Here is a 13,485-nt window from a genome sequence, read left to right on the forward strand (position 1 = left end):
AGCGGCGTTTTTATTCCATTTATGGATATCGAGTTTTTAAAACTCGATTTTTAGCTTAATTTTTTCCCACTTTACACTGATCCACTTACAAATCGAGACTTAAAAACTCGATTTTTATATTGGAACTCGAGTTTTAGACACTCGAGATGCTAGTTTTCAACATTATTTTGGTTCGTGACAATTAACTAAATTTTTTAATATTTATTGTTATTTAGAAAAAAAAATCCACTTTCTCCCCCTCTCTCATCACCATCTCTTCCTAGCACTGTTGCACAATCCATCTTGCATCGACGTCACCCTCCACTGGGTTGTTAGATTTTCAGATTAGTTTGTGTGTTCGTGGGAGAGTGAAGAGTAAAGTCCCGCTCCCAAGTCCCAACTCGGTGCTCACCTCCAGTTCTCTAGGTTTCTCTCTAAAATTTTCCCGGAAAATTTGGAAGAGAAAATGGACAGCAAACTAGAAGTTTCTCTGGACAGGCTTCCCGTCAAGCGCTTGGACGCCATTGAGGAAAACGGCCTCGAACATTTCCCTCCGTAAGCTTCTTCCTCTCCCCTCCTGAAACTCCGTTTGCCTTTCGAGAAAATGTTGCATAACAACTTTAAACCTAACTATTTCATCTTAAGATTTCAAATTTTCAATTTCTCAATCCCTTTTCCCCAGCTTTCTCGGCTCCCAAACACAAGGATTAAGCGAATATTATAATTCATGTAATTGTAATTGTGCTTATCTGTTTATTCAGTGATTTTAGGTTCTAAAATTAACCCTAACGAACACAATCGAGCAGTCAAGTAATATAAAATTAACGAATATCAAATTCTTAACTGTTTGCAGCAGTTTTCTCAGCTACCAAACGGAAAGCTTAGTGTTTTTTTTTTTTTTTTCCCCCTCTCTGTTATGTAGAGATGTAGGTTATGATGAGAAGAGGCTTTCGCTGATTCGGCGAGTTGACTTTGCTTGGGCGATAGAGAAAGATGATAACAAGAAGCAGAAGAAGAGCTCAAAGGAGAGCTCAAAGCCGTGGCAATGGCAGGGCATGGTGGAGAACCTGCAGTTGGCTCATCAGGAGCTCTCTATCATCATAGATCTCATCAACACTGTGAGTCACTCTCGTATATATTACATTTACAATCTAATGTGGTTTGTGTATTGCATTGTGGATTTTAGAGATAACTGTTAGGTTTCTATTGATGTTAGTTGAAGAATGAATTTTAGAGCTGAATTAAGAGCTTTGACGTATCTGACTGCCAACGATATGGAAAAACAAGTCCTTTTGCTGATGCAAATAGTGTGAATGAAAGTTGGAACATTGATGTGATCAGCATTCTAATCTTGTGTAGTAACCATGATAGGGATGAGTAGTAATGATTATGTTCACTGTATTTTGTTTTTGAATGCCAATTTTGAGGGTGTTGCAAATTTAAATGACAGCGATTGCTTACCTCGGCACTCAACCTTGATTGATATATAAGAAGACTTTTAATAGTTGAATGAATGAGACAACAAAGAAACTTTCCATCTGCAACCCATCAGAATAAACAACCCTTAGCATGACAAAGCCAACCAAGGATCAATGGGTTGCAAGTCCACCATCTAAAACAAAGAAAACAGTGGATACTCAGTAGTGTTGATAAAGAAAAGCAGCTGGTTAAAAGCCAAAAAGGTGGAGCGAGAACTGATAACCCGGCTCAGTTCATTAATGACCTCAAAACCAGTAGCGACCCACAAGATCTTCACTCGGTTTACCTTCCTAGCTGACAAATGCGTCCTTTACCATCTCTGAAGTCTACAACAAACAAGGTGTTACAGGTGGACATCGCAACATGCAGTATGTCAATCACAAATCAGCTGTTGGGAAGAAGATTAAATACCCATTCAACATTTAGGTTCTATAAATAACAATTTGCATGATATACCCCAAAGTATAGACACTTGTTCTATATGAACAGTAGACTTAATGGCAAAAATTTGTCATTGATCCCTGCCATTTGTTAACATTTTGTTCAACTAAAGAAGGCAGAAGGGAGGAAGACCCTATTATGAGGCTTGTGATTCATGTCAAGCTGGCTCCTAATGACATCAAGAGCCGTCTCTACTGGATCGGTTGCACAACCACAGTACACAGTCAGTGTACTGGGGCTGTTAGAAATCAAATGAAAGTACATAAATCTAAAAACTCTAGCATATCATAGAAAGAAAGAAAAATTAAGATTTCCATCCAGTCATACAGAGTCCAAACAAAAAAGAACAACTTCATATCCGAGAGTGAGGCTTCTATCCCTTCAAACATGCAATTATTGCGCTCTATCCAAATAATCCACGTAAGACATGATGGAATCACACCCCAACCCTAAACCCTCTATTTACTTGCCGGGAAAGAGAAACTTTAAAAGTTGATACTGCTGTTTATTTTTGCCATCCATTGCCTTGCAAGTAAATAGAGGGTTAGGGATTTAGATTTTACCCATCAATGCCATAAAGTGAAACCTTAAGATAAATTTTTAGTCAAGTGCTTGATTTTGGTTTGGAGTTTGCTTGATGTAATAGACACACGAGTATTGTGGGTAACACTCATTGTGGGAAAAAAATGATAAATATTTCATAAAAAAAAAAAACCCTAGTATACAAGAAATGTACTTAGAGAACAAAAATTCAAGAAAAACAACCAACTATCAATGAAAGTAAGCAAAGAAGGAGAGGAGAGGGTGGAAAACACAGCCATCCACTCTTAAGAAACATGCAGAAAAACTGGTTTCAGCTCCATAGAAAGCCTCTGAACCCTTAAATGCTCAATGGTTTTGTTCCCTCCGGACTGTCTACATTAGACACAGAGGAACTGCACACCAACAGTGCCAATACCCTGTTAAACAAAACTCCCTTTCCAACATGCCAATTTTTCAATGATACTCTAAGGCATAACCCAGTGCACCCTGAATAAACAGAAGACCTGGAACCGTAGGTCACTAACATACATACCATGGAAGAACAGGTAATCAACAGTCTCCCAAGACTTTTTGCACATGTAACACCACTCGACCACACAGACCTTCCGGCAGTGAAGGTTATCAATTCTGAGAATCTTAGCCAAGGAAGGAGTCCTTGGAAAAGAAATAGTTTTTTACTAGCCATGAAAGATGAATGAGGACTTGTTTTCTGTATATAATTTGTCTTTAAATTAACGTGTGTAGGTTGAAGCTAATGATGCAGTAACAGTGGCTGGAATGACCAGGCCAAAGCCATTGCCAAATGAAGTACTGTCTGACCTTTCAGTGTCTGCAGCAACCAAGCTACAATGCTTCAGGGTATTCTCTCTCCTGCTATACGAATGTTGCACTTCCTGTCCTTCCAATTTGTGTTAAATGTTCTAATGTAATTAGAGGCAAAGTTACATATGTAGGATATGGTAACAGTGTTCTGCAAAGAAATGAATTGATAAACTGCCTTTTCATCTTGATATTGTTTCAGATAATTGTTGAAAATCTCTTTCTTATTTGTTCTTTGTTTCCGATGCAGCATCTTGGTAAATATTTTAAGCAATCTGCCAAAGCTTTGGAACAGCAGGTTGCTAGGGAAGCAAGATTTTATGGTGCTTTAATCAGGTGAGTCTGTCTCAGTTACTTTATTAAACTAGTCACTAACCCATGTAATGCACCAGAAAATTACTGAAAATGAAATCTAATGAATGCTTGTGTTATTTTTATCTTTTCTATTGAATATGATCTTTTTTTTAAAGTAATATGCTAAGCAATTATGCAAGATACCATGTAATTTTTTTTCTTTTTTGATAAGTAACATAAAAATTTTATTAAAAAACACACAGCCCAGTACATAGGAAATGTACAAAAAGGCAAAAACATCAGGAAACCAAATTACAAAGATCTAGCAACTCAGGAAGGGAAAAACAAGAAAAAGATGGTAAAACAAGACACCATTCGAGAAGAGTAAAAAAGAAGAAAGACTTAAGCTCAAGTGCTTCAGGTGGAGGTCAACATGTAGATTGGCTCTACTTAGGCTCCGTGGGTGCTTCAGGTGGGGTTTTATTGATGTGGGACAACAGGGTTGTGGATAAGGTGGAGGAAGCGGTGGGCCGTTTCTCTATCTCTTGTAAATTCAAAAATGTGGTGGATCATTTTGTTTGGGCTTTCACTGGTGTTTATGGTCCCAATAGTGATAGAGATAGAAGTTGCTTATGGGAGGAGTTAGATGGCCTACGTAGTTGGTGGGATGTGCCTTGGTGTGTGGGAGGTGATTTTAATGTGGTGCAGTTTCCTTCTGAACGTTCGAGTTCTGCAAATTTCACTTCAACTATGCATTGGTTTTCAGCTTTTATCTCCAAGCAAAGCCTTATTGACTTGCCTTTGGTTAGGGGGAGTTTCACGTCTAATTCTAGAGAGGTTGCTTCAAGATCTAGATTGGATAGGTTTCTAGTGTCACAAATTGGGAGGAGAAATTTCCATCTATTTGTCAATGCCGTCTATCTAGGTTGCTTTCGGATCATTTTCCTATCCTTCTTGAGGGTGGGAATTTACATGGAGGCAAAAAACCTTTTAGGTTTGAGAACATGTGGTTAAAGGATGAGGGATTCTTGGAAAGGGTGAGTTCATGGTGGGAGTCCTATTATTTCCAAGGAACTCTTAGTTTTGCTTTGGCTAACAAACTGAAGTTGTTGAAATTGGATTTGAAAAGATGGAATGCGGAGGAGTTCGGCAATATAGGTTTGAGGTTGCAGAATTTATGGAAGGAGTTTAATGCGTTGGAAGTTATCAAAGATGACTAGGTTCTTTCAGCGGAGGAAAATAGGGATAAGGATCGAATTCCTGGAGAGCTAGAAAAGACAACTATATTGGAAGAAATTTGCTGGAGGCAGAAATTTAGGACTCTTTTTCTTAGAGAGGGAGATAGGAACACAAAATTTTTTCATCGTATTGCAAATTCGCATAGAAAATGCAATACTATCGATAGGCTTATGGTGGATGGAGAGTTAGCTACGGATTAGGGGATCATTGAGGGGTGCATTACTCATTTCTATAGGCAGTTGTACACGGAGAATGAGGTCCACAGACCTCTTTTGAATGAGGTTGTTTTTTCTAGAATTTCTGAGGAAGATGCCACTTGGTTGGACAAACCTTTTGATGAGGAAGAAGTATTTGGAGTGGTCCAAGATTTCAATGGTGATAAAGCACTAAAAGACAAATATTAGTGAATGCTACTTGTAGCAACTGAAGCTCACAATATAAGTATATTACATGAGGCCAAAAGTCTCTTTAAGTTCCCCTTGGCCTTATAGTCCCTAACATACACACGTCATTAACTATTATTGCTTTTGCAATAGGAAGCAACTCCTTCACATTGAAAAAAATACCCTGGTAGTGAAATCGGTCCATTTACACATGGTTAAGTAATAAAAATGGCCTAAGTATCTTAGAGGTCCTTTTGAGGTAAACCTTAGGAGCATTGCTGCATTGAAGGGGCAATGGAGCCCTCTGGCATTGGCTTGTATGGAGAAATGAGGGACTTTTTAACTGTATGAGGGGCATTGGCAACCCTTAGATTTTTCTTGTATTAGATTTTGCGTGTTTTTGTATTGAATTTAATTTCAGAGAATTAATTCGAAATTATTTGAATTGAACCTCACAAATTAGGGAAAAAGGAAAAGAAAAGAAAAAAAAGAATAACATTACATCATTGTAGCTGATTAATATACAAATAAACTACCAATTTAACATGATAAATCACTAATAGTAATTTAGAAAGCAAAAATTAACAAAATTAAAGTTGTCTTACCTATTTTACCTAAAACTATTCATATTCTAAAGTTGTCAAACACCTACTAACAAATAGCTATTAATATAAAATATTAATCTTGTTGCATAAATTGAAAAGTCTCAAACACATAGCTTCAATAGCTTCACAAAACAGAAAATTAGCAAAAGTTAGAGCATTTGAAGCTTATGCTTCGCCTGGTTGGGACTTGTGAGAATAATGAATTGCCATTGTTTGGGTATAATATAGGATGGACCTGAATTTTTTTAGAAGAAGTTAAGTCAATTCATTCAGTAATCAAATCAAACATCAGTACACCATATATGGTGCGTCGGTTAGAGGGCTTGGTGAGGATAAAATGTGCTGGAAATCTGTTAGAGAGAAGGGCTTCATGGTTAGGGATTATTACAATCTCTTAGTGGGCCCTAATGACTATTGTTTTCCTTGGAAAAGCATTTGGAAGCAAAAGATTCCTTCTCGAGTAGCTTTCTTTGTTTGGACTGTTGCTTTAGGAAAATGCTTAACAATTGACAATTTATGAAAAAGGAAGGTTTGGATATTAGACTGGTGCTACATGTGCAAGTGTAATGGGGAATCGGTTGATCATCTTTTTCTTTTTCTTCATTGTCTGGTTGCAATGGATATGTGGGCTATGGTGTTCGGGTTGTTTGGAGTGAGTTGGGTTATGCTGCAATATGTATTGGGGCTTCTAGCATGTTGGCAAGGCAGTTTTGGCTGTCATCGAAATGGGTATATATGGCTTATGGTTCCCCATTGCTTATTGTGGTGCCTTTGGAGGGAGAGAAATAGTCTGTGCTTTGAAGATAAGGAGAGATCCATATCAGACTTGAAGCTATTTTTCTTTAGAACTTTAATGGATTGGTTGGCTGCATTGCGGAACCAATCCTTTTCATCCTTTCTTGATTTCTTAGATTCTTGTAATTTTTGTTCTTGATTGTTTGACCCCTTGTACACTCCCTGTGTACTAGGGTGTTCCATTTTTTTGAGATCAATAAACTTTTACTTATCAAAAAAAAAAAACATCAGTACATGGTAAAGGAAATTGTAAAATGACACCGTTATTTAATTCCATGTACTCCAAAATGCTTTTTTTGATAAGTAATAAGTTTATTGATGTCAAAAAAAAAAGAAGGGGAACACCCTAGTACACAGGAAGTGTACAAGGGTTGAAACAATCAAGAACAAAGATTACAAGAATCTAAGAAATCAAGAAAAGATAAAAATGATTGGTTCCGCAATGCAGCCAACCAATCCATTATAGTTCTAAAGAAAAATAGTTTCAAGTCAGATATGGATCTCTCCTTATCTTCAAAACACCGACTATTTCTCTCCCTCCAAAGGCACCACAATAAGCAATGGGGAACCATCAACCATATATACCCATTTCGATGACAACCAAAACTGCCTTGCCAACATGCTAGAAGCCCCATTACCAATTCACCTTTTATTTTCCAGGTACTTAATTGCTACATTGCATTTCAATCACCCATATTATACTAAACACATAAAGAGACAGAAAATTTGTGTCCTATGACTTCTTTTGTTATTTTTTAATGATAAACTTACCTTAATAGAGACGTGAAGAACACCATGAACTTTTTTTGGCACATGCTTATGCAAATTTGCATGGTACCCAAACTTTAAAATTAGTATTCAGTTTTATATATATATATATATATATATAAGATATAAATACGTGGATGAGTTTAAAATTGATCAATACCAAAATTTAATTGATCTAATGCTCTATATCATATCATCGAGATTATGTGCCCGTTTGTTTCAACGTTTTGGACCCAAAAAGCCCGTTTTAAAGAAAGTTGGAGTGGAAAGCCTGTTTGGTTCAGCATAAAACGCAACTTTTTGGAAAAAGTTGCGTTTTGGCCAAGGCTGAGAACGCACAAACCATTATGGAGCTCTGGAGATCCATTTTAGAAAAAGTCCATGCGCATTCTCAGCTATCTGTTGGACTCTTCGGGCAATTACCAAATTACCCTTCAATAAAGCTCACTCACGCCTCTCATCTCTTCTCTCTGCTCTGCCTTCTCCGTGTTGCTACAAACATAGCACCACCTAACTATCACCGGTTTACCACCACAACCCATTTCAACATTTAATAATCCAAACACAAAATCAAACCAAAAATAACTCAAAATCAACACAAAACAACTTAAAATCAACTCAAACCCTATTAGAAAACCCATCCCAAACCCAACTCAAAATCAACTCAAAATCAAACCCAAAATCTACAGAAAATCAACTCAAAATTAAACCATTAACTGAAAGCCCATAACTCAAACCCAAAATCAAAATCAAATACAAACTCAATGGTGGCAAAGACTTAAGGGATTTGAGAATTAAGGAGAGAGATGAGGGATTTCCTTATGTTTCAATCATCTTCATCTTCTTCTTCATCATCACCATCATCTTCTCTCTTCCTTGATCCTTGTAGCCTTCGAACTGTCAAAAAAAAAAAAAAAAAAAAAAGATATGCAGAGAAGTGGAACGTTTTGGAGTGTGAAGTGGTAAGGCAAAAGACGAAAGAAGGAAATAAAGAAAAAAAGTAAGGGCACGTGTGTGGAGGAAGTGGTAGGGAAAAAGATGAAAGAAGGAAAAAAAAAAAAATTAAGGGTACGTGTGTGAAGGAGAAAAAAAGAGGGAAAAAAAATAAAATAAGGGAAACATAAAATAAAGAATAAGAAATTAAAATTGAGAAATACTGTCATAATATTTTCACAATACTTTTACAATAAATCTTAAGTGATAGGTTATGTTAATGTTGGTGAGAAAAAAATAATTTGTTTAGAAAGAGAAAAAAATAATTGTAATAATACGTTCAAATGAAAATCAGTATAAATTATCACAATACTTTCACAATAAATCTTAAGTGGTAAGTTATTATTAGTTAATATTGGTGAGAAAAAAATAATTTTACAATATTGATTTAAGTATGAAATAAACTCTCTTATATATACATTGTCCTTTTTGGTAATTTACCCCTCAAAGTGCCACTTTTATAAGTGTTAGCTAAACATCAACTTTTTCAAAAAACACTTTTTAACAGCTTTTACCAAACACTCAACTTTTTGAAAAATCACTTTTTCATTATGCATTTTTTGAAAACTCAACTTTTTCAAAAAGCCCAACTTCAAAAAGCTAAACCAAACTCACCCTATATCCTATTTAGTTTTTTTTTTTTTTTTTTTTTTTTTTTTTTTTTTTTTTTTTTTTTTTTAAGCCAGCTTCCTTGTTTTGCTATTAATTTTGGTTGGTCATGAAAATACTTTGGAAGCTTTATATATCAAGCAGATGGTCTGCGTCTATGAAAAGTGAAACTATTTTTGCTTTTAGTAAAGTTATCTAAACCTGGGTTGGGCTGGAGGAGAAAAATGAAGAAGAAGAACAGAGGATGAAGCAGCAGAAATTATAAACGGGAGAACTTGGGACCTTTATTCACATCTAGCATTTATGAGTGTGTTTTTTCAAAAAATTTCTCAAATTTGCAATAAAGCTTGACAACAATTTATCAAAACAAAAAATGTATAAACCCAGGCTGGCCAAATTGGAAAGGAGAAGATGGTTAAATACCAAAAACATTTCCGTAGTTGCTCCCAATCATGAGGCACTGCCAGTGGTTGCATTCAATCTAACCTTGGTTGTTCAAGCTTTCATTCCTGATGCGATTTAAATCATGTTGGGTTTGGGTTGCATCATTTCCTGTAGGAGTAGTGTGTTGGAAGTATATGGAGTGCCAATTAAAGTTTAATTCTTTACATGCATTGAAATTGGTTTTAAAAGTAACAATGGAATAAATTGAAACAAAAATCAAATTCTGAAATACCTTAATGAAACAATATTGACTCATTGCATGTCTTCAATGCGCCATTGAGAAGTCAAGGGCTTGTTATGATTGAATGCATCTAGTGATATTCGGATAGTGTTTATTTCAAATTTCTTAAGAGGGTCAAAGGGATAAAGTTGGAGAGGAAGATTGGTGTATGGATGGTGGCAGATAGAAATGTGGATTATTGTATTTGGCTAGAAGTAGGATATTGTATTTAAATAGGAATATAATCAGAACTTTACCAGTAACGATTCCGGTAGTCTGACGATGGGCAGAGGTTCAGATTTTACTCTATCTCTGCATTATGGTCTCAGATCTCTGACTTTCAACAGCAACAAATATGCAAAACAAAACCAATTCTAACTCAAATGCCTTGATAAAAACCATAATCTTACCCCAAACCTAAATTAAAAACAATCCTACCAAAATACCCAAACCTAAACGTAAAGTAAAAAGAGAGAAAACTTTACAAGTCCTCTGATCTCTCTATTCACACCTTATGGATCTTTGTCTAGTGGTTTCAGTCATCTGACAGTGGCGGTAGGCTGGTGGTATCTCTCTTGCCTCTCAGGATATGAAATCTTCTTCTTCTTCTTCTTTTTTTTTTTTCCCTCTGCCCTTCAATCTGACTTAGTTTGTTCCTATCATTGTTTAGATTGGGCTTTTAATAGTGATGAAAAGGTTAAAAACCAAATGGTACACCGTTTTGTTTAAACCGTGTTTTATGGTATACGGAAAGGCACAATTTTTCAGTGTTTTTAAATGTAAACGTGATACAAATTTATATAGCCACATGACATAATAAAGAGCAGTCAACAAAAAGTCAAACGTTCACTTTTATATTATATATAAATGATTACACTACATTACTTTAAAATCACCCTGCGGGAAAGTCGAAAACAGACGTTGTACGTTACAGGAGTAATAACTATTTTTCATATATATATATTTCAAGTCTCAAAGCTTTGAGACCCCATCTCTTTCTTTAAAATTTAAGAAGCTGCATTTTAGTCCCTAAAAAATTTAGAAGGAACCAATTTCATCATTTTGTTCATCTGCCATTCAAAAAATTGCATATGTGGCATGTTAAAAAGCTGAAATGGCCTGGAATAAATTTAACAAAATAGGCGGAAAGAAAAACTTGATACCTTTTATATATTAACATATTTCAAGGAACAAATTTTCAACCCTTTAAGTTTGACAAACAAAAATTTAACTTGGGCCAAAGTTAGGAATTTAAGTGTGCATTTGGTTTAGCATTCTATTTAGCTTATTTGCTTATATACAGTTTTTTAAATCCTCACTTTTTTAGGTACAATTGTACTTCTACTCATTTTTAGCAAATCAAAATCAGAATCCAATCCAAACACACACATGTATATTTCAGTATAAATTATTACTATAAAATATAGTGTCACAAGAATACACTATATTTAAAGATGATCTCTATGTCATTTCCTGACAAGCGGATAGATTGCAGCAAAACTGGAAAGTTAAACGGCAGCGTGGGGCTGCTTCAGCTCCCGGTAGTGAAGGCTTCACAATTGATCTGTTTGACAATTCATTGTATGATCCAGCAGCTGTATTCCGTCCATCATCTCTATCTACTGTTCGTGTTGACCATGACTCGGCAGGCATGCTTTCAATAAATTTACCTCCCAATTCATACCGCTCTCTTCAATTTGGTTTTTCTGGTCCGCATACGGATGATTCTCTGAGGGAACCATTTAAAATGAAAACCAGTTCCACAAGGGAAAGTGAGAAAGAATCTGTAAGTGATGATGAGTGTGTTAAAGAAACACATTCACTCCTTCGTGAAGTTCATCAGGCAATCTTTGACGAGCAGGTCTTATTTCTTTTTCTGTTTTCTTGTCGATCTTTAATTTTACATTTCATTGTAACTTTTTTTGGTACTTTTATTTACACCTGGTTCGTCTTGTCCAGGTGTTTGATTTGGTGAGTCGTGAAGCATTTAACCCATCTTTAGGAGTCAATGTGACTGGCATACAAGAAAATTATTTACAGATGAGCATAGGTCAAGGAACCTCTGTATTCATATCTATTACTCCATCTAGTCAAGGAGATCAAGCAGTTGAAAGTTCAGGCACCCAAAATTTAGATAATGCAATTTTACCTTTGGATACATTGGATGGAGTGATGTTACCAGAGGAAGAACAGGATACCCCTAAGCAAAAGTGGGGGCTTCCCAATCGTGTTAGCTATGAGATATACCTACAACAGATTTTCCATGAACATGTTTTCCTAAGAGCAAAGGATAGACCCATTTACGCTGGTAATAGAATATCTGGTCAAGGGGCAAAGGATGGTTGTGGTCTGTTGGTTCATTTCTGTATGTCACTGTCTCATAGAATCTTTTCAAACAAAGTTCTAATGGAGCTGGATACTGTGGTATAGACCTATTTCTTCTTTGACATGAATTAAACGCAATCTTTTCCCTTAATAGAGTCTCAGTAAATTTTACTTGATATCTGTAGGTTTGCAGGGTCCCATATCTCCAGTTGATTTCTCATCCAACCTGGCATTCTCGGACATCTTCATGGACACTGTTTATGAAGGTTCCTCAGTCCATTCTTCATGCAGGCTGCCTAGCCCATACATCAAACAACCATCGTGTGAAGAATGTTATCAAGTCTCAGTTCCGGACTAAGGTGGTGGTAAATGATGATTGCATCAATGTAGAAGGGGAAGGTGCTCCTAATGTTGTTGGCCTGTTCAAAGGGAATTCAGAAGAAATTTCCTCTATGAACAGATATAATTGTGACTTGGCAGATCTTTCTGTGATAATTCTGCAACAGGTAGATTTTTACATTAGAGTTGGTGCATACATGTATGAATCTAGCGTAGGAGTAAATGCATGCAAGTGTATTGTATGTAAATATAGACATATAGTGACCATGCACTTCTCTTGTGTAGTTGGAATAATAGTGAATTTTTGGAACAGGTTGCAAGCCAGATTATTGGTTGGCTTCATGAGGAAGCTCTTTTGGTTGGAATAAAGGTGAATCGAGATTTTTTATGCTTATCCTTTGAGCTGGAGCAGGGCGAAACACTTAGCCTGGTGGCACATGTGGACCCAGAAGATACTCGAGGATGCATTTCCTGGTGGTTGGTTATGGATGATAGTTTCAATGAGGAGAGAGAGCTTCATATAGATATTGCTGATGGTGCATCAGAATATAAGAAGTTTTTAGGCCATTTGTCCCTAGATGTGTTGTACTCAACACTGATGGATTTGGTGAGCTTGTGCTGTGGAGGTGGTAGCCTATGACCTTCCACATCTTTTTCTTGACATTCAAAAACTGGAGAAGCTCCTTGTGGCTTCTTTAGGCGCCAGTTGTTGCATGTAATGTAATTTCAGCTTTATTTATTAATTTTTAGTTTAATTTCAGATTTGAAATCTCAACCAATTCAGAAGTCTTCGTAAACGACAGTCTGAGTATTGAGTACCTTTAGGACCACACCAATTCTACGACCATTTTCACAACTATCTTATGTGGTAGATTATATTTGACTGTTTATTACTTTCACATAAACTCATTATTATTTTTCCATCAATCATAATCAGTCATATTGGATAATTGTGATTTTAGAATTTTTCTTAGTTTACAAATCATTCATAATCTGGAAAAGGTCAGTGTAAACACAAGAAATGGATGTCGCTGACAGCAGAGATTGATGTGATATTTCTGGAACAATTGTTTACAACAAAACTTGCCAGAAAGAAGCTTAACAAAGAAACTTCATTCTTGGAAAAATATCAGGTCAGGTCACTTTCATTTCTATTCGGCCAATGAAAAGCTAAATACGTGGGAAATGAAAATGACTTCAAGATGAGGAA

At 36.0% G+C, this 13,485-nt stretch overlaps 1 protein-coding gene across 1 annotated transcript; it reads left to right on the forward strand.

Annotated features, from left to right (window-relative positions):
* Nucleotides 1-224: 224 nt before the first annotated feature.
* On the forward strand, nucleotides 225-13,202 carry LOC115977044 (mediator of RNA polymerase II transcription subunit 17). The gene is made up of 8 exons (XM_031098676.1): nucleotides 225-534; nucleotides 902-1,097; nucleotides 3,187-3,300; nucleotides 3,512-3,597; nucleotides 11,100-11,472; nucleotides 11,571-12,035; nucleotides 12,122-12,442; nucleotides 12,589-13,202. Exons 1-8 carry the CDS (start codon nucleotides 446-448, stop codon nucleotides 12,913-12,915), a joined length of 1,971 nt encoding a protein of 656 aa, XP_030954536.1. The 5' UTR covers nucleotides 225-445; the 3' UTR covers nucleotides 12,916-13,202.
* Nucleotides 13,203-13,485: the final 283 nt, after the last annotated feature.

The sequence above is a fragment of the Quercus lobata genome, chromosome 2 (assembly GCF_001633185.2).
Source record: "Quercus lobata isolate SW786 chromosome 2, ValleyOak3.0 Primary Assembly, whole genome shotgun sequence".
Classification (NCBI taxonomy): domain Eukaryota; kingdom Viridiplantae; phylum Streptophyta; class Magnoliopsida; order Fagales; family Fagaceae; genus Quercus; species Quercus lobata.

What these genes read in the sequence shown, in the direction of transcription:
- LOC115977044 (XM_031098676.1), top strand. Translation starts at nt 446, where the DNA reads ATGGACAGCAAACTAGAAGTTTCTCTGGACAGGCTTCCCGTCAAGCGC. An exon ending in TAATGGAGCTGGATACTGTG is followed by an intron (nt 12,036 to 12,121) that starts GTATAGACCTAT and finishes TGATATCTGTAG; the next exon opens with GTTTGCAGGGTCCCATATCT. An exon ending in CTGTGATAATTCTGCAACAG is followed by an intron (nt 12,443 to 12,588) that starts GTAGATTTTTAC and finishes TTTTTGGAACAG; the next exon opens with GTTGCAAGCCAGATTATTGG.